Raw genomic sequence first — 27648 nt, 5'->3', positions numbered from 1 at the left:
AGGGGGGCGCGGGCAGGTGAGCCATCGCCTCACCGAGGCACCAGCCCCCGTCCGCAGCTCCTGGCCCGGCCGCGCCGAGCGCCGCCCCGCCCGCGGAACTGCGTGCGCGGCGCTTCCGGGGCGGCGCGGGCAGCGGCCGGGCGGGAGGCGCCGGGCAGGGCCGGGCCGGGCAGGGCAGGGCAGCGCAGGGCGGCCCCGGCCGCAGCGGCTCCTTCCCGGCGCTGGGGCCGCTCCTTCTCGGGCCGGAGCGCCTCCCGGCGGCGGGGCCCGCGGCCTGGCCTGCTCGCCATGAACATCGACGTGGAGTTCCACATCCGCCACAACTACCCCTGGGCCCGGCTGCCCGCCAGCGTCAGGCAGGTGCGGGCTGCCGGGCTGCTGGCCCGGGGAAGGGCGAGGGCACACGGGGCACTCGGCCCTGCCCGCCCCCGGGCAAGGCGGGCGGGCCGCGGGGTCTGTGGGACTCTCTGTGGGGACACGGGGATATGAGGGGTGCACGGCCCCCGTGTGGGGAAAGGGAGCTCTGTGTGTGTGCCTGGTGTCTGTGAGGAGAAGAGGATAAGAGAGCGCTGTGTGCTGTGTGTGTGAGAAGCGGGCAGTGTACGCATGTGTTTGTGTGGCCCCAGTGAGGAGAAGGATGGCTTGAGGTGCCTTGGGGTCCCATGGGCCACAGGGGGATGTGGGATCCTCAGCCTGTGCAGGTGTAAAACAGCCCAGCCATCCCTTCTGCCGGTCCCGGGAGACCGGCTGGGAGCCGGACAGGTGCCTTCGGAGCCTTGTGCAGCCGCGTGTTTCAGTAGGCAGAGAATTGTTTGCTGCAAGTGGCTCAGTGGAAGAGAAAACCTCATTAAATTTTGATTGCCTGGATGTAATGGGCCTCTGATAGCAAAGGGGAGGTATTGTGTCGAGCTGAGAGGAGGTTCTTATTCCAAAGTCTTACACTGCTTTAAGGCATATGCTGTTAAACAATTCCTCCTCTTGCACAGAGGAAGGGTGGAGAGGATGAGTAGTCGCTGCAGGCCACGAGTAATGCAATTGCTTGAGTTTGAGATTCCAGGAGCAGTAAGAGGAGAATAAACGCTGATTTTTCTTTACCTGTCCATCTGAGTGCCATATTGTTGTCTTTGTGGTTCAGGATAGAAAATATTCCAGTATTCATTTCATTAAATGTAACTTCTGGAATATTGTTTGGTCTACTTCAGTGTTAGTGTAGTCCTCAATATTTTTGTCCTTGAGCAAACACTTGGCTCCCTCTTTGGGTATTTAATCAATTCCAGACCTTGTCTCTGATATCAGGTATTACCTGATTCTGCAGTTTATGTGCAACTTTCTTGTTTATCCCATATGTGCAGTAAAGTACCTTTCTGTCAAAGGATCTCTTAGGATAAATATCAGTGAGGGAACCAGGAGCGGGAATAGAAAAACCAGACAACTGACAACAGTTGTTGCAGATGCAGAGTAGAAGAGTAATATGGGGAATATTGAGGGGGCAGTTCTTGAAATAAGGCATCTGAAGCATGAACCAAAGTTCTCTTTTTATCTTCTTTCATGGTAGTCAAGTAATGTGCTACGCTTGTTCCTTAATCTTGTGACCTGGGATCACTTGATAGTGTTTTTTAACTTCCGCAAAGCTGCAACTTGAGCTGTTTCCCGTATTGGTGTGGGTTTTTTTTTTTTTTGTGTGTGTGTGTGCGAGTGTGTTAAAAGTTTCCTAGGTGCAGCAAATAAAGCTTCACATCATTCACCATGGCTTGTTTATGCTACACTAATTCTGGGTAATTTCTCAAGGCTGAATTCCACTGAATGCTTGGTAAATGTTTGATGCATCATGTCTTTGATTTGAAAATCAGATGCTCCCTTTTTATCAGAGTGGTACTAGGAAAAAATAATATAAAAATGATTGCTCAAATATGCATCCTATGTAGAGGCCTATTTAAAGCTATTTTTGAACTCAGGGAGAGACTAAAGATACTGTCATGTTAAACTGAGCAATGGCAACTGCCTGCATATGTTTCCTTATAAGACACTTGGAAGTGGTTTAACTAAAAGGTGGAGGGGTTGTGCAAGTCAGTTAAAAGGCCTTTATGTTTTCAAGGGTCTTGGAAACTCCCAGAGGGAATATGAAAGGCAAGTTGTACTCTACAGCATCCGCAATCAGCTGCGGTACCGGAATAACTTAGGTGAGTAAAGAAGCAAAGTAACTTCTGATTCCTGCCTCTTCTTCTGTGTGGAAGCTTGTCTTTACTGTAAAACTGCAAGAACAAGTCCGGTTCAAAGGTCCTTCCTTCCTTGAAAATAAATGCTTCTAAATAAGAAAAGCATGAAAAATCCTGACTTTTGAGTCCATTTGGCAACTTTTCTAGCAAAGCACTCTTGAAGTTTACTGAATTGTCAGGTGGAACTGAATTCCTGCTGTAGTTCTGGTGCCATTTTACAAGAAATTTAAGAGATGTTAAGAGAGGGTTTGGCTAGTTAAGCCTGTCACTAGGTGAGATGCAGGCAGTTACCCTGACTTAAAGGAGCTTTTGGTTGTGACTTGTTTGGAGACTTTCAATTTAGTTTCTATTGACTGAATCCATTTGTCTTCCCAAAGCAGATAATAATTTCACTAATTAAAAGATACTTTTCTAAAGGCTGCATGAGTTCTATCTCAATGGGCCACTTCCTGGTAACCTTTTAGATAAATCTGCTCCTTAAAGTCTCTAAGGCTACTTGTATCATGTGTAGAAATCCTCGGATGCTGAATTCCCTGCTCCACTACTTTATTTTACTTGCAGTTTTCTGTCAATTGCCATTATGCTATTTTTAATTCTTTGTTGTAACACTTTTAAAAAACTTTGAACATCATTGAACATTGTAACTTTTTCTCCCCTTGTAGTTAAGCATGTCAAGAAAGATGAACGTAAATATTATGAAGACCTGTTAAAATACAGTCGAGATCATCTCATGTTGTACCCGTATCATTTGTCTGACATAATGGTAAAAGGTCTGAGGGTAACACCGTTTTCCTACTACACAGGCATAATGGAGGTGAGTGCAGAGCTGTGGTGGGAGAGTGTTCTCTATTTGGACATGTTGGTAATGGCCCAGCAATGCATACAAGGCAGTGTCAGATAGTTTTTTTGGTTTTGTGTAGGCCTGTCATCAAGTAAAGAAACAGTAAGGAAGGTTTGTAGAGAACTGCTTTTACCTGCAGTGTTTTCCCTTCTGCCCCATTAGCCTTTCATGATCTGGACTTTTGTCATATGGAGCTGGTGTGAGACTTGTTCTGAGACCAGACTTTCTCTTTTGATGTTTGAGATTTATGAGTCTTAACTTAAAAAAACCTGTAAAATAAACACCTCATTTTAACCATATTGGAATTTTTTTGAGAAGCCTGAAGCAGATCTGCTTTTATGAGAACAAGGATGGTTCTGTTTTCTGTCAGCACTCTGGCAACCTTCTTTTATTTTTGTTGGATATTTGAAGTGCTCTTATTTTATTTTGTATGTAGTGATTGCAGACATAATGAATTAGTTGTTTGTTCTGTTATTAGTTAACAATTTTGTGTGCTGGTTTGTTTTTGTGAAGAGAAATGCAGGACTTTATGCATTAGTCTTTCAGCCAACATTTTTCTTTGCAAAGCTTACATTAAACAGAGGTCTCACATTTTATGTATTTAATTTACTGTGTAATAATTAATCAAATAATTGTCAAGTTTAATAAGGTAACTGACTTTATTAGATCTGTTTAAATTTCATTTCACTCTTAAAGTAAAAAAACAAGCAGAATTTTGGACCTTTGTCTCTGAAACAATGACTTTCTTCTTGCGACTTAGAAGTTTTATTTTCTTTTTAAGGATATAATGAACAGTGAAAAAAGCTATGATTCTTTACCCAACTTCACTGCTGCTGACTGTAAGTATTACCTACGTGATTTAGTGCTTTCAGTGAGTTAGAAATGAGGAGCTTCTGAGAATGGATTTGCAGGCATCTGCGTGCTTGAAAATAAGCATGTGAATGAAGGTGTAAAAAAATTTAAATAGTGGTATTAAGGAGTGTGTGCTCTTCATACAGAGTTCTTCTGTACAGGCAGGACTGGAATTGGGCTGATTTGGGGCATGGTACAAAACTTTGCCTGCCTCCTTGTTTGTTGTGCATTCCTGTTTGCCTGCACTTCCCGTTGATGTACATCAGCAAACTGAGCTGCTAGTCCTTTCCTAGTGTGCTTTTTGTTGGGCAGAAGACTTTAGCAGGACACTGAGAGGCTGCTGACACTCCTGTGAACTGGCATCAATGCAGATTGAAGGGTGATGTACCAGAAAAGAGATGCTAGAGGATCTGGTATTTTATGACACTTTCGATGTGCCAGATGTTTTATCTATTACACCTGAGTATGGGATGGGAAACTTAGCAAAGCAAGAACCTTGAACCTGGTGGAGAAGAGCAGAGTAAGATCAATAGCCTACTGAGAAGTCTCATAGAGCAAAATGTAAATTGATAGCACAGGGAGGTAATTAACCTGCCACTGAAACGTTATCTATAATTAACACATAATTCCTTGCCTTTGGTATGCATTCATAACGTTCTTTTTAAGGATAGTGTGTAGTCAGGTGAGGAGTAGCCTGCAGCTACTACAAACATTGGTTTTGGTTTTAGAAGGATATTCTCAGTTAACTGCTGGTTAACTGTGTAATGTTAGGGGGAAGCAGCCGGGAAACAGATGAGGAAGAATTTTCCTCAGCACCATTTTGCTTGTTGGAAATCTAGTGTTACTGAGGAGTTTGAAGAAAGAAAAGGTTTTCCTGTTTTTGTTTGATTTCTGTTGCCCCCAACAATTCTGTTATCTTAGCTGCAGTTTAGTGACCACACTGTAATTGACTTAAATGTCCTTAATTATATTTTTTCATAAATACTAGTGTTGAACTAGAAAGTTGGAGTTAAAGTGGAGACAGAATATGGCTTAAAACTAATGAATAATTTTTAATCTATTTGTGGTTCCTTAATGGTTGAAGGTCAGAGATTATGGAATTAAATTTTGATTCAGTTTAACTCAACTATATCATAATCATATTCCTTAGAAGATTAAGTGGCCTTTTGTGTCTAATTCTTAGAGTTCTAATCCAGTGCATGGCATGGACTTTTTTAAGGGAAAGAAAAGCTATCACTATTAATCTGAAGTTGTTGCCGGGAGTATAGGAGGAGAGGAGTTGGATTATTACCTGCTATCCTGTGACTTGAGTGATAGGGGATTCTTTTTTTTTTTTTTTCCCTTAACCTGCACACAGTGGAAGAATGGAAATGGACTATGGAATGAATTTGCCTCCTATAACTCCTTTTATTTTGGACAAGAGTAATAAAAAAGTTACTTAAGAAAAAGGTCTGATTCTTTGAAGAATGTTTAATATGTCTCAATTTTAAACCCTTCTTAAGACAGATAAAACCTTACTTATTTTTCAGGTCTAAGACTTCTTGGCATAGGAAGAAACCAGTATATTGATCTAATGAACCAATGTAGGTCTTCAAAAGTAAGTTTGTCTTTAATTTTCCCTCCCTTTCCTTTACCCTTCTGTCCCTCTCCCCCATATTATTTCATAGGAAGTGACAAATGGAATAATTTCTGACCCTGGTTAGTTTAATAGTGTGGCTAATTGAGTGTGATGTAGTGTTAATTATATTATGTTTATTTTGTATATATTGTTAATTATATTATGTTTCCTCAAGTTAATAAAGAGCTTTTTGGTTTAGAATTAAAGTATAGTAATGGAAAATGTATTAATTTTTAATTTTTGTTAATCTTATATTTTTGGAGCTGTACTTGATGACACTGGATAACTAATGTCTCCTGGGCACTATAAGCAGGGAACAATTATACTGGTTCTGAGAGAATTACTTCATGTTTTTGTGTGTGCCATTGAGATCACAGTTTATTCTGGAACAGTGATCCATCTAGGTGTAAATTCTTGCAGTGTGTAAGTTTTTCTCTAAGACAATGCTAATGAGTGCACAGATATCCTTGGATATGAACAGCAGTCGTGGAAAGCACTGTGATGGTTGATAGAAATAGAGCCTTTAGTTTGCAACACTTCTTTCCTTTCTTCAGGGAACTCAGAAGTGCTCTTGCAGTAGCTTCATAGTCCTTTAACTGAAAGGTTAAAGTCCTGTAACTGAAAGGTTGAGCTTACCAAAATATGCAGCTGATAGTGAACCAAGAAGTAACAACTACAGTAAAAGGGAAGCTATTTAGCTCTATAAATAGTGTCCTCCAGTTTTTCTTTAATGGATTGACATTCACTGTATTTTTTTATCACTGCTTATGGAGAATGTTGTACTTTGTTCCTTAAAGTAAATAAAATATGTTCCTAAAATGTGTGTTTTGAAATCACTGAACTTCTTTAAAATATCCTATTTCTATACTTATGCTCTCTTATCTGTTCAAATTAGAAAATGTCACAAATAGTTTAAATTTGGACTTGATCCTAATACAATGGAATGGTGTGGATTTTAATTAGCAACACCTACAATATGGATGAGCTTATGGGAAGATTTAACAATATCAGATGGAATTTTTTTTCCCTTTCTATTTATGTGTGATATGAGAGAGGAGAGAAACTTTTGCTAAATGACAACGCTAATAGCATGTGCATCTGTAAATATATTGGTCTTAAAAATGGATGTTTATACAGATCAGATTTTATAAAGATAAATGAATGTCTGTGGATGTGAAGGGCTCTTTATTACTATCTCAAATGGACTGTACCACTGCAGAAATTTTTCAGAAGGAAGACTGCCCATGATCTGTTACCCGTGAAGCCTGTGGAGATCGCTATAGAGGCGTGGTGGGTCGTGCAGGCTGGTTACATCACTGAGGATGACATCAAGGTAGTGTAGTATGGATTGCATCTCTAAATCTGGATAATACTGATAGTCCCTGAAAGCAAGGGCTTTCTTTCATATGAAATACACAGAGGTTATGTTTCAAATTTGCAACAGCTCTCTTATGAGTATGTTAGAGATTGGAACTAATGGAAATCGTGATGTTTTCTTTGACATATTCTGCCCTCTCTCCCCTTTGTCTTTTCTGCACTAGGTATAGTGTAGAGGTTGTTTTGCTTCAACCAGTCTGTGGTAACTTAAAGTGCATGATCATATGATTTGTAGGGAACAAGCAATGAAGTATGTTTTTTTTGTTTTTTTAAATATCTTGTTTAAGCCCTGAGTGTTCAACTTCACTGTAAATAGTATGAGAATGGCAGTTTGATGCATATTTTCTTTGCTTCTATTCTTTGTGTCTACTTAGTTTTTCATTGTTTGCAGGCAAAAAGCTTGTGAGATGACTTACTGTTTCATCCTCGTTCTGCTTTCATTTCTCACAGGTGGTTTTTTTACAGTCATTTGATCTGGATTTATTGTCTTCTCTAGAAGCTTTTTGTTTAGATTAGAACATATTTAAAGCAGTGATGGAATCTCTTTATTGAAATATCTTAGGCTACTTACATACGGACATCCTGCAGCCCAGGGTAGTTAATTTGAATCCAATTATTTTGATATTGTAATGGGGCTCTTTCTAAAATGGTTCCGATTGCGTGGCTGAGCACTCAGTTTGGAAGTTTTAAAGAGCAAATCTGTTATACTGTAAACTTCACTTGCCAAATTCTTGTGCAATTAATTTCCTTTCCTAAAGCATGCATAATTTTTTTTGGGACAAGCTAAAAAATTCAGAGAACTAACAGGAACTGCAGTAAATTCTTCAGTGAAAATATTTTGGTTAGGAATGTGGATTACTCCCTGTACTCTTATATTACTTATGACTGATTTGAGGCTTAAGTGCTTAGGAGTTTTTTGAGTGGTATTAAGTTTCATAGACGCATTTCTACAAGAAACTAATACGATTTGTTTTTTAACCTAGATTTGTACTACATCAGAAAAGTCTGCTATTGATAAAATAATTGATTCAGGTCCTCAACTTGCTGGTTCATTAGACTTCAATGTAGTTCACAGTAAGTTTTAATGAACATTTCTGATTTTAGATCTTGCTTAGTAAATTCTAGTAGTGTCTGGAAACTAGGAATAATAAATGTGATGGAAACAGCTGAGGCATAAAGGAGAGTTGGAGGGAAATATTCAAAAGCTTGTACAGACTGCAGTTTAGATCTTGTGAATGGTTTATTGGTGAACAATTAGCATCTCTGTTATTAGCATCTCTGTTATTGCTCTGTTATTGTTTGAGTCAACAAATTCTTTCATTAGAAGCTGTCAGTAAAGATTGTGGGAGGAGAGAATGTAGATGAGAACAAGAGAAACTAAAATTAAAAATGTCAGAATTGGTAATCCCGAGTAATTAAGGTGCACTCCTTGCTTTTCAATTGAGAGTGTTTTAGATTTTTCTACTATTTAAATACTGTAAAATGGGGTTGTCTTGTTTTCACAGAAATCTGCAGCTGTTACTGGCTTCCCATTTCAGTGTAACAAGTATAGACAAATCATATTAGGAAGTAAAAATTCACTGAAAAATCCTTCTTGAAAATTCTTGTCTGTAGGGGCTTGGCTTACTACAAGCACTCAAACCTGCACAATACAGTTTTTAAGGAGAAATTGAGGCAGATTTTCTTTGCCTGTTACTGAGCAGGGTAAAACAGTTACAAAAGTCAGGTAGGTGAAATTCATACTCTTGAGGGGATCTGAAACAGTGTAAGGCTTGATAAAATCTAAATTCCAAAACCACTTCAAAATCTTTTTTTATAAACGGCTGATGTTTTTGGAGAGTATTAGAGCTCATATTTAGTAGGTTTAGAAGGATCTAATGTATGGAAAAAGAATGTCCATACAATTAACGTAATGGGACTGTGAGAAGGATCATATTTTCTGGGCAAAGAGGACTGCTAAGTCCAAACTATGATGCCACCAATACATTTCAGGTATATAGATAGGGATATATCATAAGAGCTGAATCTGGAGGAGAGACAGTGTAAACCACACTTAGCATGTTGATGACTTGTAATGTCATCCTGACCCATTAAAGCTGGTTTGTTGATACACAGAATTTTGTAAAGTGAGTATGTTACTACTGGAGCTGAACAATGAATCAGCGTGAATCCAAGTGAGTTGATGGATTAATGCAGGCATTTTATTTAAGATCTGATTGAGGATGGTAATTTAACTAGATACACTATAGTTGTATAGGCACATACATAGTTGAGCTCTCTGTGTGTACAAAACATCCTGACAGTTCCACTTCAGGTGCTCAGTAGCTCTTCACCTGAGGGCTCTTGGTAACCTCACCACTGCCATAATGAATACAGTGTAGATGCATTGATGTTGGGTAGCACCAAAGAAACCACAGACAATAAATTTGCCTTATTTTTGCTGTGCAGTTCAGCTTTATGCCTTGCTATTAAAGTATAGCTAATGTTCTAGCAGCATTTAAATAATGTTTTCAGGCACATGGTGTGATTCTTGGGGTGTGCTCTGCAGGGCCAGGAGTTTGGCTCCATGGTCATGATGAGTCCTTTTCAACTCAGCAAATTCTATAATTCTATGATAGGTGTTACAAAACCTAGGCTCTAAAGATAACCATACTGTAATTTTTTTTCCTTTTCTTAAGAATTTCTTACTGGCTTCTCTGCAGAAGTCAGTTGAGATGCTTAGTGCTCAAATCAGTTTCAAGTGGGAAAGTGCATTTTAAATGTTTACCGTATTGTTGTCCTTGTATGCATTGTCTGTCATTATCTGCTGCAGTTTTGCTGATTCTTTGTGCTGAAATGCACCAGAATTTCCTTTTGCAGTTGTGTAAACAACACAGTGTGTGGCAAGGAGGTGTAAGGACCACCAGAACTGATGAGTTTTAGTTTCTATCCTTGCTACCAGGTGTGACTTCTGGTCTGAGTAGCCAAACGTAGCCAGAATCCTCAGCTGACAAAGCCAATTGAAGATAAAAACCCCACTTTTTGACAGTACAGTGATGATGGTGAAGACTAAGTTAACATTTAGGCAGAGATTAGCTTGTGTTTTTTAAATGGAGCTGCTTTAATCTGTGATCATTTTGCTGTGCTCTTTTGGAAGTACTTGTAGAGTTCCAAGCGTGCTGCAGCAGGCTACAAGTGAGGAACTTTAGGGTGCACCTGGTTGGTATTAGATGTGGTTTATTGATCTGTGCATTGCAAAGAAATATTCTAGTGGGGAGGCTGTTAGGAAAAATTACTTAAAATCTGAATTTGCTGGTGGGGAAGTCTGCTTTGTATTTTCCGTGTTTTGAAATTTTTTTTTCTTTTTTTCTGAAATGTTTTCCTTTTATTTAAAAAGGTTTGTATAACAAAGGATTTATTTACCTTGATGTACCAATATCTGATGACAGCTGTATTGCAGGTAAGTAAATTTCATGTTACTATACCTGTGTTTTCTCAGTTTCCTTTCAATTGGCCTGTAATTCTCTGTCTTGGAAGCTGCTTGTCTGTGTACATGTGCGTGCCCAAACAAAGCATTTGAGCTGTGGAACTCTTCACTGACTTGATGTTTTCCATCCTATTAAAACATCTTTTTTGTTGTATATAGGATTTATTTCAGCTTGAATTCTTAGGTTATATTGAATACGTATTTAAGTAAGATAAGATTCTTTTATGGGAGTCATGGCATGAATTAATAAGTTTCCTCCTACAAGTTGAAAAGAAGAATAGAATAGAGAATTGTAGTTACCTTACCAAACATACATAGGTTTTTGACTTCTTTCCAGACAGATGTAAGGCTTTAATAGATACCAGTTCTATTCTTCAAGGGTATTGTCACCTCAGTTAGTCACAGACTGTGCGTGGAGACTGTGTAGCAGCATAAACTAGCACAGCATGTGGGCTGGCCTTTGTGCAGCTTGTTCTGCTGTGAGAGGTCTCAGGAGTTTCTGAATTCGCTATAATCTGCAAAGGCGTAAGTTGTTTGGAACTTGGTCATGCAAAAGTCGTGATTTAATCTCCATCCATATTACAAAATCATTTTATGGGCTGGACACTGGAAATTAGCTGTAGTTGATGAGCTGGAAAGTGCAAGGCTATGATGGAAGGTAGCATGGCTCTAGTTTCTGTTAGAAAACATGTTGACAAGCATTACTTTCTTAAGGAGTGGGGGAATTTTAAATACCTCATATGCTGCCTTCAGGTTTTTATTCTTTGTGCCTTCTTTATTCTTTGCTGGGGAAATCCTTAAAATTGCAGGTACAATGAAAACTGAAGTGTAAACTAATTTTTCTGTTTTAGTAGAGTTTCAGTTCAATAAACTAAGTTACCAGATTGTAATTTTGAAAGTAATTCTTATTGCAGTGCCACCACTCGAAGGTTTTGTGATGAACAGAGTGCAAGGTGATTACTTTGAAACACTACTGTACAAGATATTTGTTTCAATAGATGAACATACTAATGTGGCAGAGGTAAGTAAAACTTAACCTGTGTCAGGAGTACTTGAAAGTGGCCCAAAGCACACTGATAAAAATACTTGGAGATACTATTGATATACAGTGATTTTGCTTAGACATACTGTCAGGCTTAAAATGCAACCTGTAGCTTTTATAGTGCTTCTATCTTGAAGGAGTACCTTCAGTTCAGTGAAACAATTATATTAACTGGAATGAATTTATACAGAGTTGACTAAAGTAGGCTTTTTTATAAGTCAGAACTGGAACAAAGTCTGCTTTGCTAATGTGAAAAACGTTCAAGTAATTTTTTCTTTGGCAGTGAAAGCACACAGGGTGTTGGCTTAAAATAGGAATGTAACCATAGTTTGAGTATGAGAAATATGTTTTCATAAGGTCTTCTCAAAACTTGCTGAATAAATATCTGAAAAATACTCATTAAATATATCCAGGATTTATTTTCCTCTTTGCATGTCTTCTGACAAGCATGACGAACTTTAAATGATACGTGCATGGTTAGCCTGGAAATTATAAAGTGGAAGATAGACTTATACTTCTTCTACATGCTTTCAAGTGGGACAGTTATGAGGTTTCATGCTCTTTTTTTCATCATCTTTGATGCAGACAAGATTGCTTCTACCAGTACAGGCTGGGTTTAGAAATAAGACCAATAAAAAGATGCCAAATCCCACAAACAGTGATTACCTACCCTGTTAATACTGTATTGCTAACTCGTCTTCTTGTCTTTTTTCATTTTTAAGCTGGCGAATGTGTTAGAGATTGACTTATCTTTAGTAAAGGTATGTGTGTATAATGCATTTGTTTAACTGGATGCAGAAAGTTCACTGTCTTGCAGCCTTGGTTTCATACAGCAGTTCCTTACTCTGTGTGTGTGTTCTGCAGAATGCTGTGTCCATGTACTGTCGGTTAGGCTTCGCTCATAAGAAAGGCCAAGTAATAAACCTGGATAATCTTCATCCATCATGGAAGAATGTTCCTTCAGTAAACAGACTGAAGTAAGTGTCTTTACTCTTTCTTAGGCTTATTTTTCTCATTGAAGGGAGAACTTGCAACATCTGATTTTAAAGCTATTTGTTGCTTTTTTTGACTTCTGCAATAACAAGTCTCACTTGGCTTTGTAATGTGTATAGTGACTAGAATACGTGATCCTCATGTTAATCTGAGAATGAGGAATGGTAATTCAGCCTATAAGTTCAGAGTACTCCCATTTGGTGCTGTTACTTAGTGTTGGCTTTTTGACCTTTAGGTACCTAATTGCTCGCTTTTCCAGCAAATAAATGTGCACTTGTTTAAGACTCCTGGGCCAGAAATAACAGCAGTTAGTGTGATATTAGAGAAGCTGTGGCCCTTGGCACTGCTGACAGTGAATGTGTGTATAGAGTTTGCTTGTTTGCCGTCAGGACCCATTGCAGTTGTCAGTGACACTCTCATGTAAGTGTGCATCTATATCACTTCCCAGGAAAGTGCTGTTAGTACCAGTGAACAGAGTTCTCCAAGTTGAAAGCCAAGTTGCATTAATTAGGAATTGTTAGGTGCTTTTAGTTCAATGTCTGCTAAGCCATTTAAGATTACTTCTATGACTATTTAATGGTTTTTCAGACTGTGAGAACAAAGTGGATTAGATTTTTTCTGTTGGATTCTTCAGTGATGGTGGCTTGATTTTTAAGATCTTTTCACAGTCTGGTATTTTCAGCTCCCCAGTAAGCCTTTCCACTGAAGCTAAAGCAGGACCCTGAGGAATATTAAACATGGCTGATTTAGGGCTTGGACATGTTGAAAGGCACGTGTTGAGTATGCCTGTGCATGGACTACTAGCACTGGAAGGCAGAGATACTTCTCTGGTGCTACAGTGACCGATAGATGTGGATTTTAATTCACATTAATAGGAGTACTTTGGATCCTCAAAAGATGCTGCTTTCATGGGACAGTGGGGAAAACAGAAGTCCTATACAGGAAGCTGGGTCATCAGCCACAGATACAGATACCAACAGTCAAGATGATCCAGGTTAGCACTAACAGTAAATTTTAATACATTAGGAACAATTATTTTTATATTTATAGATTGGCATAGGCTGTTAAGAGGTCTAGAAACAAGTGAAACACAGATTATGTAGATCCTTTTGTCATATGGACAAAAGTGGGGGAGGTGGTGTCTACTTCTTGGTTTAAGAGACTTTAGTTAAATAATTTCTTTCTGAAGATGAGACTGATCTGTATTGTGGATGTAAACTTGACACAATGATACCAACTTCTGAATTAAGTTAATCAGTAGTTTTTAGTAGTAATAAGGGAATTTTACTAGGTATGGTGATAACTAATTTTTTACTTTTTTTGTTCTTTGTTATTAGATTTGTTTAAGCTTGATGATAATATTTTTAAATAAGACAAATGTGATCATCTACTTTCTTTTTGTTTTCTGTTAGCTGAAACAGCCAGTGTGAGCAGCCTGAACCTGTCCAGTGGACACACGAAGCGCATTGCCTTCCTGTTTGATTCTACTCTCACTGCCTTTTTAATGATGGGAAATCTCTCACCAGTATGTCCAAATTGTTTGATGTATTATGCCAAGAATAAATATGTACAGCTTTAAATTACTTTGACATCCATATAATACTACTTTATTTAAAAAATAAATACTAAGAAAAATCTTCTTTATTATTTGTTAAGTAGTAGTTTTGCTTAATACAACTTCTAGTTGCCCATTCTGTTTTCAGAGAAGACAGTTTTGTTTTGTTGTTCCAGAACTTGAAAAGTCATGCAGTCACTATGTTTGAAGTTGGGAAATTGTCAGATGAGAGTCTTGACAGCTTCTTGGTGGAGCTGGAAAAGGTAAATTGTTATGTGTTCAACAAAATGCTTTTCAGTGCTTGAAGTGTTAAAGTGGCTGACTCCACCTTCTAAATATAATTCTAAAAGGACAACTGTAGAATCATGTAGACGTGCCGTTAATTGCTGCATCATTTCCTGCTGGTCAGGATGACTGGACACTTCTATCCTTTTACCTAAAGAATGAGTCATTGTTCTGATTTTTTAGATATTGTCTTTGTGTACTTTTTGACCATTCCACTAGCATGGCCAGGACCTGCTTTTCATTTAATAGTTGCTGTAGATCACCTTTGTATACAAGCTGCAGGGTTATGACTCAATTGCAAAGCTTTAGAATGCTAATTTGTTCATCTTTGCTTTGGTGTAATTGATCCTTATGTAAAGAACCTGCCCCTTGTGTGCATTTGTTTTGTTTCTTGTTTAGGTTCAAAGCACAGGGGAAGGGGAAGCTCAGCGATACTTTGATCACGCCCTTACGCTGAGAAACACGATACTGTTTTTGCGGCACAATAAAGATCTGGGGGCACAAGCTGTACAGCCTGATCAACCAAATAATGGTACTGTGAGCACTTCTGGAAATCCTTCTAACTTGGTTTACTTATCTGCCATGGACTCAGCTTTCTGCCCTTGCTGCTCTTGTAGCAGTCAGTATCCTACTTGTTTAAAAATATTTAGAAATATTTTTCATCATCCTTTGCACCTGTGTTACTGGATTTGCTTGTTGAACGACAGATTTGGTTGCCAAGGCTTGCATTTAAGATCCAGAACAACAGATTAAAGTGTAATAAAGGCAAGAAAAGCTGAGCTTGAGAAAGACATTGTTTCAAATCACATGCTTCTGAAAGCCATATAGAAGAATCAACTATCAGCTGCTCTTTCAAAGAAACATTTTTCAAGCCATGAAAAAGAATGTGTTCTTCTAATGGGGATAATTTTTTAGGTCTTTCTTTTAAAACTTAGTTAACTTTCTCAGCATCTCTGTGTTTATTTCCTGTGTTCAGTTAGTTGGTGAGGAACTAGTTCAGTGTCAGACAGCCCTGTATGCCTAGCATTGCTAAAATTTTGTACAGATTTATTAAAATTCACCCCAATTGTTTAAAACTTCACTGGGGAAAATACTGTATTCATGGCGTAGCAGAGAATGGAAAATCTGAAATTGTAGTTTGTGTTTGTATGATCCATTTTAAGAACCTTGTATTTTGAACATAGGGTTTCCCTTGGACCTGTTACGATGTGAGAGTTTGCTCGGTTTGGATCCAGCTACCTGCAGCAGAGTTCTCAACAAAAATTACACTCTGCTGGTTTCCATGGCACCACTCACCAATGAAATTCGACCTATTAGCAGCTGTACACCCCAGGTGAAAAAATTTATCAGATGTCCATTTTAAAGTCTCAAAGTTATTAGCATGTAGAATATCACTATAATTAATCTAATAATAAATGTTAAGCTGAGGGAAAATGTGAATATTTAGTACATTAACTTTGTTTAACTTATTAACAGTTTTTCTGTTCAAGTTAGAGTCACTGACAGATATTTTGTTCTTGAATTTAGATTCATAGAAAATACATTAATGTCATCTTTCTTTGAAGACTTTTGTGTCACTGGACTAAGTACCTAGAATATAGTGGAGGAGTATATTTGTACTTCAGTGCTCAAAAATTGGATTTATATTTCTTTAAAACTGTTGCTTCTTAAATTAAATCTGTATGAATGATGGTTGTAATCTGAAGTTATTTCTAATTTCTTGAATAATCTCTCTTCAGCATATTGGGCCTGCAATACCAGAAGTCAGTTCAGTTTGGTTCAAACTGTATATATACCATATAACTGGACAAGGACCACCCTCCCTGTTGCTCTCTAAGGGAACACGTCTTCGAAAACTCCCAGACGTTTTTCAGGTAGTCTGTGTATGGATTTATTTCCTTTCCTTCTCCAAGTATTCCAAAGATATGCTGTATGCTATTTAGAGATAACAGTTGAAGTCAGAGGCACAATTCACTGTAGATGGTGTTCCTTTTCTAGAAGCAAGTTTTATGTAGCATCTTGATTTGTTTGCTTTCAAAGTTCTGGAAAAGGAATGCTACTTATATCTCGCCCTTTGTCAGAATGTGACTCCAGTGTATTTAATGCCACCCCTTTCAAGTTTAGTATAAAATGTTGTACTGCATTCTTAAGACTAGTTTGTTAGCCCATCCACAGAGAGTGTTAGAAAAATGTAGAAGAGCTGTGTGAAAAGGTGGAGACCTAGTGTATTGTGATTTTTTTTAGCACTGTGCAAGAAATATCACTTCCACATGTAATTCTGCCTGGTTTAGAAGATGGCTAACATGATCACTTCCAGTTTTTCCAAATCTGTGCTGGAGACTTCAGAGTTATTGGCTGTAATCCTCCCTGCAATTTAAATGAGAAAATAATTTAATAAAGATTGCATTAGGTTGGAAAAAAGGTTTTCCTGTCCCCATAGCCTGACTTGTAGCAGTGTCTGGAACCAGGAAGTAGCAGCACATTATGTAATACTTCCTTGTATGACCTTTCCACTCTCCTGCATGTTCTAGTCTGGAATTCCTGTCTGCATGTGATTCTCTGTACACAGAGATTGTGACTTGAATTGTTGGCTCTGCACTGATGACTTGATTTCCTTAATTCTTTCCAGCCTGGAATCCACCTAACGTTTTAGCATCCATACAGTGCTTTGGTAAGGAGTCCCACAAAACAGCACAGGTTATCAACTTCTACCTGAAAGATTTCAGATACTGCCTTCTCCCTTTCTGTTTCTGGGATACTAATAAAGACAAATATACCACAGAGGAGCACTGCTGGGTATTCTGTATACTAGACAAATGTAGGTAGAAGTGGCCATGACAACTTCTGTCACAAACTTGCCTGAACCAAAAAACCTTTGCATCTGTTGACTTTGATTTGAAGTGCTGTGGGCATTTATCAGTGTTTGGGTCTTGCTGCTCACAATGGAATTGTATTGTTCAATTTTATAATTGCAGAGAGGCATCTAAAGTTTTAGTCTCATTTTTTTCATTCTGTAGATACATGAGGAACTAATAATATATTAGAAAGGTTTGGAGACATTCAGAGAGAGTGCACTCTTTGGTGTACCTATACCAGCCATCCTCTCTAGCACTAGAATTTGGAGATTCCATTCCTCAAACCTTTCATGTATCCCTTCCCTTTATGATTTCAAAAATTTTTGGATGCCTGTGTTTCTAAGATTTACTGTAAGATCACATAGGATTAAGTGAATCAAGTCTTCTAGAGCAGAAGGCATTTTGTAAGGCCATTGGTGATGATCTTGATTCAAACCCTAGTTTGTCTTTAGATTAAACCACCTGTAGATGTACAGATTGTGCACTTTCATTAGTAAAGATGCATTCAGTGTGGTAGCCTTGGAAAACTTCAGAATACTGCATGAATTTCAGCATGCTGACAGGACAGATTTTCTTGAACTAAATCATCTGCCAGTCTGGATTTTTTTTTCCTCTATGGGAATTTTTTAGGGAACTGTCAAGATACTTCTAGAAATCTTATAGAGATGCAGTGGAATTCCATCTTGGAAACTGAGAACATAGGAAATTATTCAGTGATTTTGTCTTCCTGTTCCCCACCCTGACCTTGACAGATGTTTTGGGGACTGACTTATTGTTCTTTGCTGATAGCTTATCCAGTTTATATTTTGCTTTTAAAATTATGTGGAATTATATTGATCTCCTGTTTGCTAGAAAGCTGCTGCAATGCCCACATACCTTTATAGGATTTGGTGACAGATACTTCCTGTCCAAAACAGCATCTAAATTTTGAGGTTGGCAAACTTCTGTCTTTACCAAGAATACAAACATGAGTGATCTTTGGTTCCAAGTATAGCACCATAGAGCTATAGTTAGCTATGGTAACTTCCTAGTTGTAATGATATGCTAATGCCTAACTCTAATATTTCAATTTATGTGCTTAGATAATTCATTACTACTACACACACTCTTAATTTCTCTCTTCCAGGGTTATGATCGATTACTAATAACATCTTGGGGTCATGACCCAGGAGTAGTTCCTACTTCAAATGTGCTCACAATGTTGAATGATGCTTTAACTCATTCTGCTGTTCTAATTCAGGTACAGAGTTCTCTATAAATGATGAAAACCTGCATAATTTTTTGAGTTGGCTGTTCTGTGGTAGGGAATATTAACAATGTAGAAGAGCTACACTTTTGCCAAGAGCTGAAAAATAACTTCTATAGGCAGTGATTCAGGTTAAGACACAGGTTTTGAACTGAATTCAAATTATGTATGTGTTATTGCATTATGGGCAAGCATAATGAGTTTTGGTAGCTAAAGTAGGGGAGATAGTAAACTGGGATGAAAGTGAAGGGTCCACAAGACCCTTTTTTAGACAGCAGTGACACAAAGGTAAATGGTATTATGAGCTGTAACTTAAGAAGTACAGCTTTTCAGACTGCTTGGTATTTAGCTCTTACAGTGAAGTATGAACAAAACATGCTGTTTATCACGAATGGCAGAATAGCTTGGGTTTTTCTATTTGGAAGAATTAAAATTGTTTCCTCATCAGTTTCTTTGATTCAGCTGAACTATCAGAATTAATCATTTAAATAAATAGATGTTTAATATTGTAACAAACATAAAATTACTTGTTCTCAAAGGCCAGCTTGTAAATAGCCTGTGACTGCTGAAAAATGTTCTGTATGCAGGGGTGGGAAGTCCCTTTTGCTCCAGAAGTGCTCAGCCTTTAGAAAACGCTTTTCTAGCCGGTAATTGGAGAGAAAAATTGTTCCTCTTCAGTGAAACATAATCTCACTGTGTTTACCACATTCATTTTAAAGGGAAAGGTGGGGTACTTGAATTATTTCAGCTAAGCAAAATGTCTAATGCATAAATACCTCCATTTGTTTGTTTAATTAGCTTGGCTGGTACTCCTTAAAAGGGAGCACAAGTAGGACTGAGCTAAGCTGATGAATATTTTTTCTGTTCCTAATTTAATTTCTTGATGTTCAGGGTCATGGCATGCATGGAATGGGAGAAACAATGCACATACCTTTCCCTTTTGATGAAGCTGAGCAACAGGGAGGTAATGGATCATCTTCAGTGTAATTTCTCCATTGCATTGCACATCTGCTGCACATCACCTTATGCAATAAGGTTGCAATAATCCTTTTAAAACAAATTCTGTTGATTTTATGAGTCATATAAGAAAATGGAAAGTTTTAAATGGTTGGCAAGTCTGTTCTGAGCTTAGAGATATCACCTTTCCCATTCTATCTCCCCTGACTTAATTAGAATATGTTTTCTTCCCTCTCTTATCTCCTAACACAGATGTAAAGAAGTAACTTCCACGAATACCTTCAAATTCTCCTTTGTGCATTCTTGCTTATTAGCTAGCATATTTATTAACTGCATAAATAATTCTTCCATATAATATATTGAACATTTCTTAACTGTAAGACACGTGAGACCAAAGCTGAACAAACTTGCCTTGATTATTAGCACCAGAAACCTAGTATGGAAGTTTTTTCCTTAGGAAAAGCTTTGTTAGCAGAATCTAGTCCTTCAAAGTCTGCCTAGCTCAACTGATTTTGAAATGCAGGAATTTACAAGTTCTCAATACTCCTTGATGAGTAGGACAGAAGCTTTGCATGGTTGAGGCTATAACCTCACCAAGTGAGAGCTGTCAGGTAAGGTTACTGCTTAGAAAAGTCTGGGCCAAGTAGAAATAAAACTACCTTCCTGTTCTAGTTTTTACTAGGTTCAAAATTCATTAGTATTATATTTGCTGTCTCTGATAATGTCTGGTTTTTCATCCAGTATCAAGTTGGAAGAAATCCTGGAGTTAGAATCTCTCAAGTTCTGACATGAACAACTCTGTGTTGAAATTTCTTGTTAAGCTTTAATGCTGTATTCTAATTCTTCAGAATTTCAGATATGTGAAGCATGTATCTTGCATTGCAACTGCCATAAAAGCCTCTGGCACTGAAAGACCTGAACCTTACCATTTCTGCTGTCTGAATGTGTCTGTGTAGGAGAGGGAGATTGTCTTTTGTTTGTATTTTTCTTTCTCCTTGGCTATATTATTATACTATAAAATACTACTTTATGCTTGGTGTTATCCCTTATCTAACAATGTGATCACTAAGATGGAGCATTACAAGCAGGAAAAATCCTAATAAAAAATTTAACCTAGCCTAGAGAGGGCCACATGATTATGGGGGAGGCCTCTTTTAAAGTACACTGGAATATGTTTTGTTTCCTCCTTAGACTTCTCCCGTGTGAACATGGGCATTCATACAGCTTTAAAAATACTGAGAAACAAAGTGGACTTGCAGCATTTTTGTGGCTATGTCACAATGTTGAATCCTTCAAGTCAACGTGCTAACAGAAAGCTGAGTGATGCTTCTGATGGAAGAGGTTGGTTACCAATAATTGTCTTTTTTATCTGTGTCCCCTCAATTTCACATACAATCACTTAAGCAAAGGTGAGCAAAGGATTAAATTCTTTGATTTCTAACTCTACAAAATACTATCCAACACAGATAGGAGCCAATTTTGAGTGTAAATCTATTGGCAGTAGGCTTACTTCCTAATTGTTCTTTGAGACTGGCTCAGAAATACCAAATACAGATTGATAAATGACTGAGCTAGAACAGTCAATAGAGGGAAAAATACTCTTTTAAATATTTAAAATAGTGTCATTTTTATATGCCAGAGCTTAATCTTTCATAAATGTTGAGGATCCCTAAATAACTCTTCAGACCCAAAGTGAGTCTGGCTGTATGTTTCTCCCTATCCCTTCTTCCAGTTTTATAGCTTTATAGTCCTTGGGCAAAGTGAACTAAACTTCTATTCATGTACATGTTTATGTAAGAATTTCTTTGCCTTTAGGAGAGACTGAACTAGCATCAGGATCTGATGTAAATGGGAGTACAGAATCATTTGAGATGGTAATAGAAGAACCCTCAATGGATTCTGCAGTCAAGCAAAGCCTTGAAGGTAAAAACATGACAAATGGTTTGTACTAAACATTACCTTGTTTTTAAGAATCTGAATTCATTGTTTGTTTATTCTCTGGGACAAGTCCAATGCAAAATTCATCTTCAGATTCCCTTAAATATTTGAGCAGTTCAGTAAATGAGCTGTCTTTAAAAAGCATGAACTGTCTAGTGGATCCAAATCTAAGATTTTTGACCCCAGAATGAGCTTTCTTGCTTTCTTTTTTTACACTTCGGTTCTCTTGTTTTTCTTTCTGTAGGACCCACAACTGAACTGGAATGGGTTCCCCTGGAATTATGCTTTGGCATTCCACTTTTCAGTTCTGAGTTGAATCAGAAAGTCTGCAGAAAAATTGCCACTCATGGATTATGTAGAAAAGAAAGGTGGGCTGTAATTTATTGGTTGCAGGTTTAACAGATGGTGTGTCTGGAGCTTCTGCAAAAAGAGATACCTACAACTCAATGCCTATACACCAGAACTGAGCTATGTTTATAGAGTAGCTAATTCTCATGTGTGAGTGAGTTATTTTGTGGCTCATAGATGCGTACAACTAGTCCTCAGTTGTGGTAAGATTAAGATTAGGGTTTTTTTATGGTTTCTGTAAAGCAAAAATTAATTCTTGTAAGCTGTCTATGTGCAGAGCAGGAAAAAAGTAAATTTGGCTGCCTTCCTACTCATTTTCCTTTCCTAGCCTAGCACAGGTTTTTTTTTTTTTTTCTTCCTCTTAACTGTTCTGGAGTGGGGTAATGCTTTGATATAAAATGCATTTAGCTCTTACAGAAATGTTCTTTACTGTTGGTATCATACTTGATAAGTTTAGTCATGGCTTATGATCCTGTTATCTAATGCTTTTTACTGCAGCTTTGCTTTATGAAAGATTATTCTTTCAACAATAGCATTTTGGGGTTCATTTCTTTTGTTTTGGTCGGAGGGGGGTTGGTGGGGCTTTTTGTGGATTATTTTTTGTGGCTTATTTTTCCCCTAAGGCACAGTTCTGGAAATCAAAAGTAAGGCTGCTTGAAAAGAAGGCTTAAGACTCTTATTATAGTAGTTGACCTGCTTTTAACAGTGTGTCACTAATAAACTTCTTAAAAGTTGTGTTACCAGACTGTCCTAGATAAGAATGAGTCTAATATATTACTTATTTTACGTAAAATAATATTTTTCAATTGCAATAGTTTAATTTTATTCAGTGTAAATGGTGTGGAAAATAGCTTTTACCTGACTAGATTCAAGAGCAGATGAGGCAAGCACCGCTTCAGTGATGACAGTATTATCAAGCTTTATGTGTGAAAGCTTTTGTCACATGATGTTAGATACTGCTGGAGTTATTTATGAGCAAATTATTATGGGGATGCTTTACTGACAAAAATTGTGTACCTTGGCTATAGCTTATTTTCTTTGATTTTTTACAGCCTTCAAAAACTCCTACATTCCAGTAGAAAGCTGTCTCTTCAGGTCCTTAATTTTGTTCACTCATTCCAGGTAAGGAATGTGTGGTCTGTGATCCCTTTCTGCCATGCCCTCTTACTTGCCTTTTCTTGGGTGTAGGAAAACATACATGGTTTGATTTATTTGTCTTTTCTTTACGTGGTAACTGTATTAAGCACTCAAGTGCTGCTTGAAGGACAAAGCAAGTACTTCCCTATCCCTTTTCTAACCTCATTTAATACTTGTCTCAACTCTGTGGTTGCTTCCGGTGCATAATCAACTCTCAGCAGAGTTGTCCTTGACTCCTCCTGTTGTAACACAGCCTATTCTGCTGTTTATGTGGTGGCTGATTGGGTATGTTGGAGAGACTTTCTGCAAGCCAGGGAGATGCTAAATTTTTCTGTCTCTCAAGTCAATGTTTCCTTAGGGAAAATAAAATTAACATGGATTTCATGCCAGTTAACTTTGTATTTGTCCTAAGGTCCTTTAGACCTTAGTGTTCAATGAGTATAAATATGTAAAACTTCATACTCAGTGAGGACTTTTTAGGAGTGTAGGTAGGAAATAGGGATCTTGTGCAGTGAGCAAAGAGGAATGCCAGATCTGCAGCCTGCTGTGACTCTGCATGGAAGCAGGCCATGTCTATGTGTAACGTGGAATGTTGCTTAACTGCTCTGTCTTATGATACTTTTCTCTAAACTCTGTGTTTTCAGTAAGATAGTGAATTTGCAGGTAACTTAACCTGGTTGTATTATGAATGGTGTCATCCTGAAAGTGTCTGATAAGCATGTTGGAGATTCCCAGTAGGTTTGAAGCCCTGAAACCAGCTGTCAGTCTCAAGTGACTCCTGTCCTAATGTGTTAGGTGTTATCTCTATGATACACTTTTCTAGATGATGTCCTTAGAAAGGAAAAAAAAAGGGTGCTGATGTGAGTTTTAGGATGAGAAAACCAAACTTCTGGGAAATAATACCTCTCAGCATATGGTCAGGTAATTGCCTCCAAACACATGTATCCATCTTAGCACGGTACAGGATAAATAGCAGTCTGATAGATGTCCTGAAGATTTTGGATATTTCCATTCATTTTTTCTAGGTTTTCAGTTTTAAGTCTCCAGCTTCCCTGAAGGTTTCTTGGGAGCCAAATCATACATACAAAGATGCAACTGAGGCATCTGTATGCTTATTTCATTTTGCTTATTCTGTTTTTACTTCCATAATTATTTGATATTCTTTGGATTATAGTAACACACTTCAGAAACTAAAAGTGTATTTGCAGATTAGATCAACCTGTCGTATTCTTTGTTTCTAAGATATGGTTTCCTTCATTTTGCTTCTAGGAAGGTATTTCAACGCTGGATCAGCTCCATGATGCTGGTTCTTCAAGTTCACTTCTGCAGCCAATTTCTGCAGACATGGGTGTTCCTCTTCCTGCCAAGAATCTCATGTTCAAGGAAGGTGTATTATCTGAATGGAATGGATGGGCCCCTTCCTCAGTTTTTTTCAACCACACCTAGGGAAAAGGTCAAATAGAGGTTCTTGCATTGTTCACTAAATGCCTTTCTTCTATTACGGTTAATTCCTAGTGCCAACCACTAAGAAGTGTACTGCTGCTGCAGCATAACCCGTGTAAGAGTAGTGTTACAAAAATGTGTTGTGTTGCAGTATTGGGGAAGTACTTAAACTGTCTAGAACTTGTTACTCATTACTGCGTATCTTGCTGCAACAGAGAGCTTTTTAGCTGTCAGCACTATTTTTATCTTGAGACAATCTTTCTTTTATAACTGAACATGCCCTTTCTAGGCTTTCTGATGATTGTTAAATTTCTATGCTGTCACCACAAAATTGCAATAGTAGTTTTCTATGTTCCTTACTCAGACATAAATTCTGTTTAGTTTTATACTGTATTACTTTCTGTATAAAGGTAAGAGATTTGGCTCTTCCTCTGAAAGCTCAGTGATACCAACTGATTAAATAAAAGTATCATGATGATATGGGGCATTAAAGATTGTTGAATTCTGTAGTTCAGCTTAATGGTGGGGCCTTGACAAATGAGTACAATGGAAGGAAGAGGCTGAGTTAGTGCAGACTCAGTGTCCTGCTGATAACCTAAGGCCACTTTGAAGATGAGTGGTGCACTTCCATCTCTGTCAGTATTTGGTGGAGGTATGGAATTGTGGAAGATCTGAGGTGGTTATGTGTGTTTGAAGAGTTCTTAATGATAATGGATTCATCCTGCTCTTGATATGAAACCAGGAGTGTCTGAGATTTGATCTCACTGGGAGTCTTTTGCTGTAATTTGAAGCTGGTGATGATTCCTGTGGGCAAACTCCTGTTGTCATAAATTGAGTTGAAGGTAGATAACTAGTTCTGTCCAGTTGATTAATGTTTGAAAGAACAGAGCTCTTGATTTTTCACATCAGTTGTTAGCAAAGGAAGATAACAGCAGAGGATGTGAAGACAGATATTTCAGTGAATCTGTGTTCCTTGAACTATTAGCTGTTGATCATGAAAAAAATTCACAGTAAGCTTTTTCATCTAAAATTGTGTTCTGGCTCTATTTGTAGGGGATAACTTTATGTAGCATGACTTTACTTTGCTTATATTAGGTATTAACAACTTTTTGCCAGCTTAAAGAAGTCTGTTCTGTTTAGCACACAAGGAGGATGAGCAGTGTAGTTTAAGATTGCTCTGCTAGCTCCCTTCTTTACTAGAACTGCCTTGTTTTAAGTAGTCATAACTGAAAATGAGACTTAATCACCCTGTCATTACTATCCTGCAATACACAGTGGGTCAAGAATCTGTGGCACAGATGGTGTTGAACAGCAGTAAGGAGAAAAATGGCAACATTTAGGTTTGTATCCTGTTCTGCATTGAAAAAACATGTCAAAAGCTTCAAAAGGACAAACGTACAAATGTATAGGATAATGCAGTGGCTTAATTTACAACTGTGAAGATCCCATTCTTTTTCACTGGCTTTATGTGTACATTTCTGAAGTGTAAGCATAGGACTTGTGCTCTAAGAAACTGGAAGTCAGTCATACTTCAGTTTGCTCAGTGCTGCTTTCTTAGATCAGTTTGGTTCTGGAATTTTGCCAGCAACAGCTGAACTTAGCATACTGCATAAATCACAATTACATTACCCATATAAAGTTGATCATTTACACTACTGTGACTTTTTGTACTGGACATGCATATTCTCCATAGTGGTTTTTAAGTTGCCTTATTTCCTTCAAAGTAAATTGAAGAGGAATTGGATGTCAGTCTGCTAGAAATGGCTGAGAAAACCTTTACTGTGAGAACTTTTACATGGAGATGAAGCCAATATCTGGCACTGCAGAGGAATTAAGCAGTAGTGATGGCTTACACTTCCAGGGCTATAGATGTTACTTTAAGTGCACCTGTGAGCTGCAGTAGGTGAGCTAGTTTGCTGTATTGCATTAAATTTTGCCATGCACTATCTGTACTAGTATGTAAAGTGATGATAGTGCAAGTTGTATGAAAGTTTGAAAACAGATGAAAACTTACTGTTCTCACTACCTATTCTTCAGTGTTGCTAAGTGAAGGATATTATCCTTTGTTATTAGGTTGTCTAAAGTAAAGTTTCTCAATAAAAGTAGCCTGCCCTTCAGAGTTAGTTAATATCCATAACTCTTACAGTTAATGGTAAAAATTCCAGATGTGTTGCAGTTTTTTAGAACTCAAAGCACTCTAATTTAGGAGCTTCAACACTCGTTTAGGAGCTTAAGTATTCAAATCTGCATATCTGAAGTTTACTGAATAAATTGCAACCAAAGAAGTCTGTTGAAATTACTGAAACTCTGCTACAGCACCAGTGCTTGGGATGGTCAAGAGGCTTCAAACTATGTGACTTTTGTTTTAAATATGATGTAAAAACCCAACAGGTCTCAAAGTTCTTCATACCAAAAGAATCTATTTTATATGGTATTGCAAATAAAGACAAATTAAATCAAATTTTTTTCTTCAGGTAGTTTTATTGACTGTGGGGAAAATCTCATGCATTACACATTGTAAAGCTGTGTTAAGTTTCTGTTTCAGCAAGGTTTTTAGCTTGCAGAAGACAGCTTGGCATTGTGCTCTGGCACAAGTAGTATTGAAGCTAGATGGATATACCTAAAGATGTTCAGGAGCCAGCTAAGAAGTGTGTTATGTTTGTTTTCAGGTTTTTTTTGATCATGATTTATTGCACTTTTTTCCTTCATTGTTCTAAAATTTTCCCTTACTTTCTTGTTCAGTGTTTCAAATGGTTTGTATTTTGGAAGTTTTAAGTACAACTGTAACTGAACACAGTTGTGCTCTTCAAGTGTGACATTGTTTATATTATACATTGAATTGTACAAAGTCTGTGTTCAATTAAATTATTGACACATGTAACAAATGTTTACAAATAAACTGTGGTGTAGGTCAAACCATGTGCAGCATCCTTCTCATGCAGTAGTTTTATTCTTGGGCACAGAATAATGTCCCTCTGTCACCGTAGTGCTCAAGCCCACCAAGTGTCATTAAGTGTCTTTTCCCAGTACATGTGGAGTTCTGCAGAGATGCAGTTTCACCAGTGGAAATCATCTGTTCTGGTGTAGTCTTCCCCATGCCACGAACTTAACTTCTGAGGAGAAGGGGAAGGACAAGAGCATTGTGTATGCTGCATCTCCTCCAGCCACACCTAAACCTGTAGTTTTGGATGCTGGGTGTTTGAAGAGACTTGTGCATGTGATGTCTTACCTGTGTGCTTTGGCTAAAGATGTTTTTGACTAGGAGCTTGAAAGAAATGAGACAGAAATTGTTTATGAAAGGTAATGCAGGCTGGGAATTCATTTTAGCTGTGTAACTGCAATGAATCTGATGTCAATATGAAAAATACAGACCTGGATGGTGAAAGAAACCAAATAACCTCCTCCTGTGTTTAAACCTTCCTTTATTCTGGATTTTCTTGAGAATGTGTAAAACTACCCTTTTATATGTTTTTCCTCTT

At 37.8% G+C, this 27648-nt stretch overlaps 1 protein-coding gene across 1 annotated transcript; it reads left to right on the top strand.

Moving 5' to 3' along the window:
- Positions 1–130: 130 nt before the first annotated feature.
- Positions 131–26630, top strand: FAM91A1 (family with sequence similarity 91 member A1). The gene is made up of 24 exons (XM_056484370.1): positions 131–360; positions 2096–2180; positions 2879–3030; positions 3839–3896; positions 5439–5506; positions 6747–6860; positions 7888–7978; positions 10281–10343; positions 11285–11391; positions 12135–12173; positions 12277–12389; positions 13281–13399; positions 13818–13930; positions 14137–14223; positions 14645–14777; positions 15430–15578; positions 15985–16119; positions 18227–18340; positions 19238–19310; positions 20495–20644; positions 21119–21226; positions 21486–21609; positions 22642–22711; positions 23996–26630. The coding sequence occupies exons 1-24, from the start codon at positions 289–291 to the stop codon at positions 24170–24172; spliced, it is 2514 nt and encodes an 837-aa protein (XP_056340345.1). The 5' UTR covers positions 131–288; the 3' UTR covers positions 24173–26630.
- Positions 26631–27648: the final 1018 nt, after the last annotated feature.

The sequence above is a fragment of the Oenanthe melanoleuca genome, chromosome 2, assembly GCF_029582105.1.
Source record: "Oenanthe melanoleuca isolate GR-GAL-2019-014 chromosome 2, OMel1.0, whole genome shotgun sequence".
Classification (NCBI taxonomy): domain Eukaryota; kingdom Metazoa; phylum Chordata; class Aves; order Passeriformes; family Muscicapidae; genus Oenanthe; species Oenanthe melanoleuca.
This window is presented reverse-complemented; position numbering and strand designations above follow the sequence as displayed.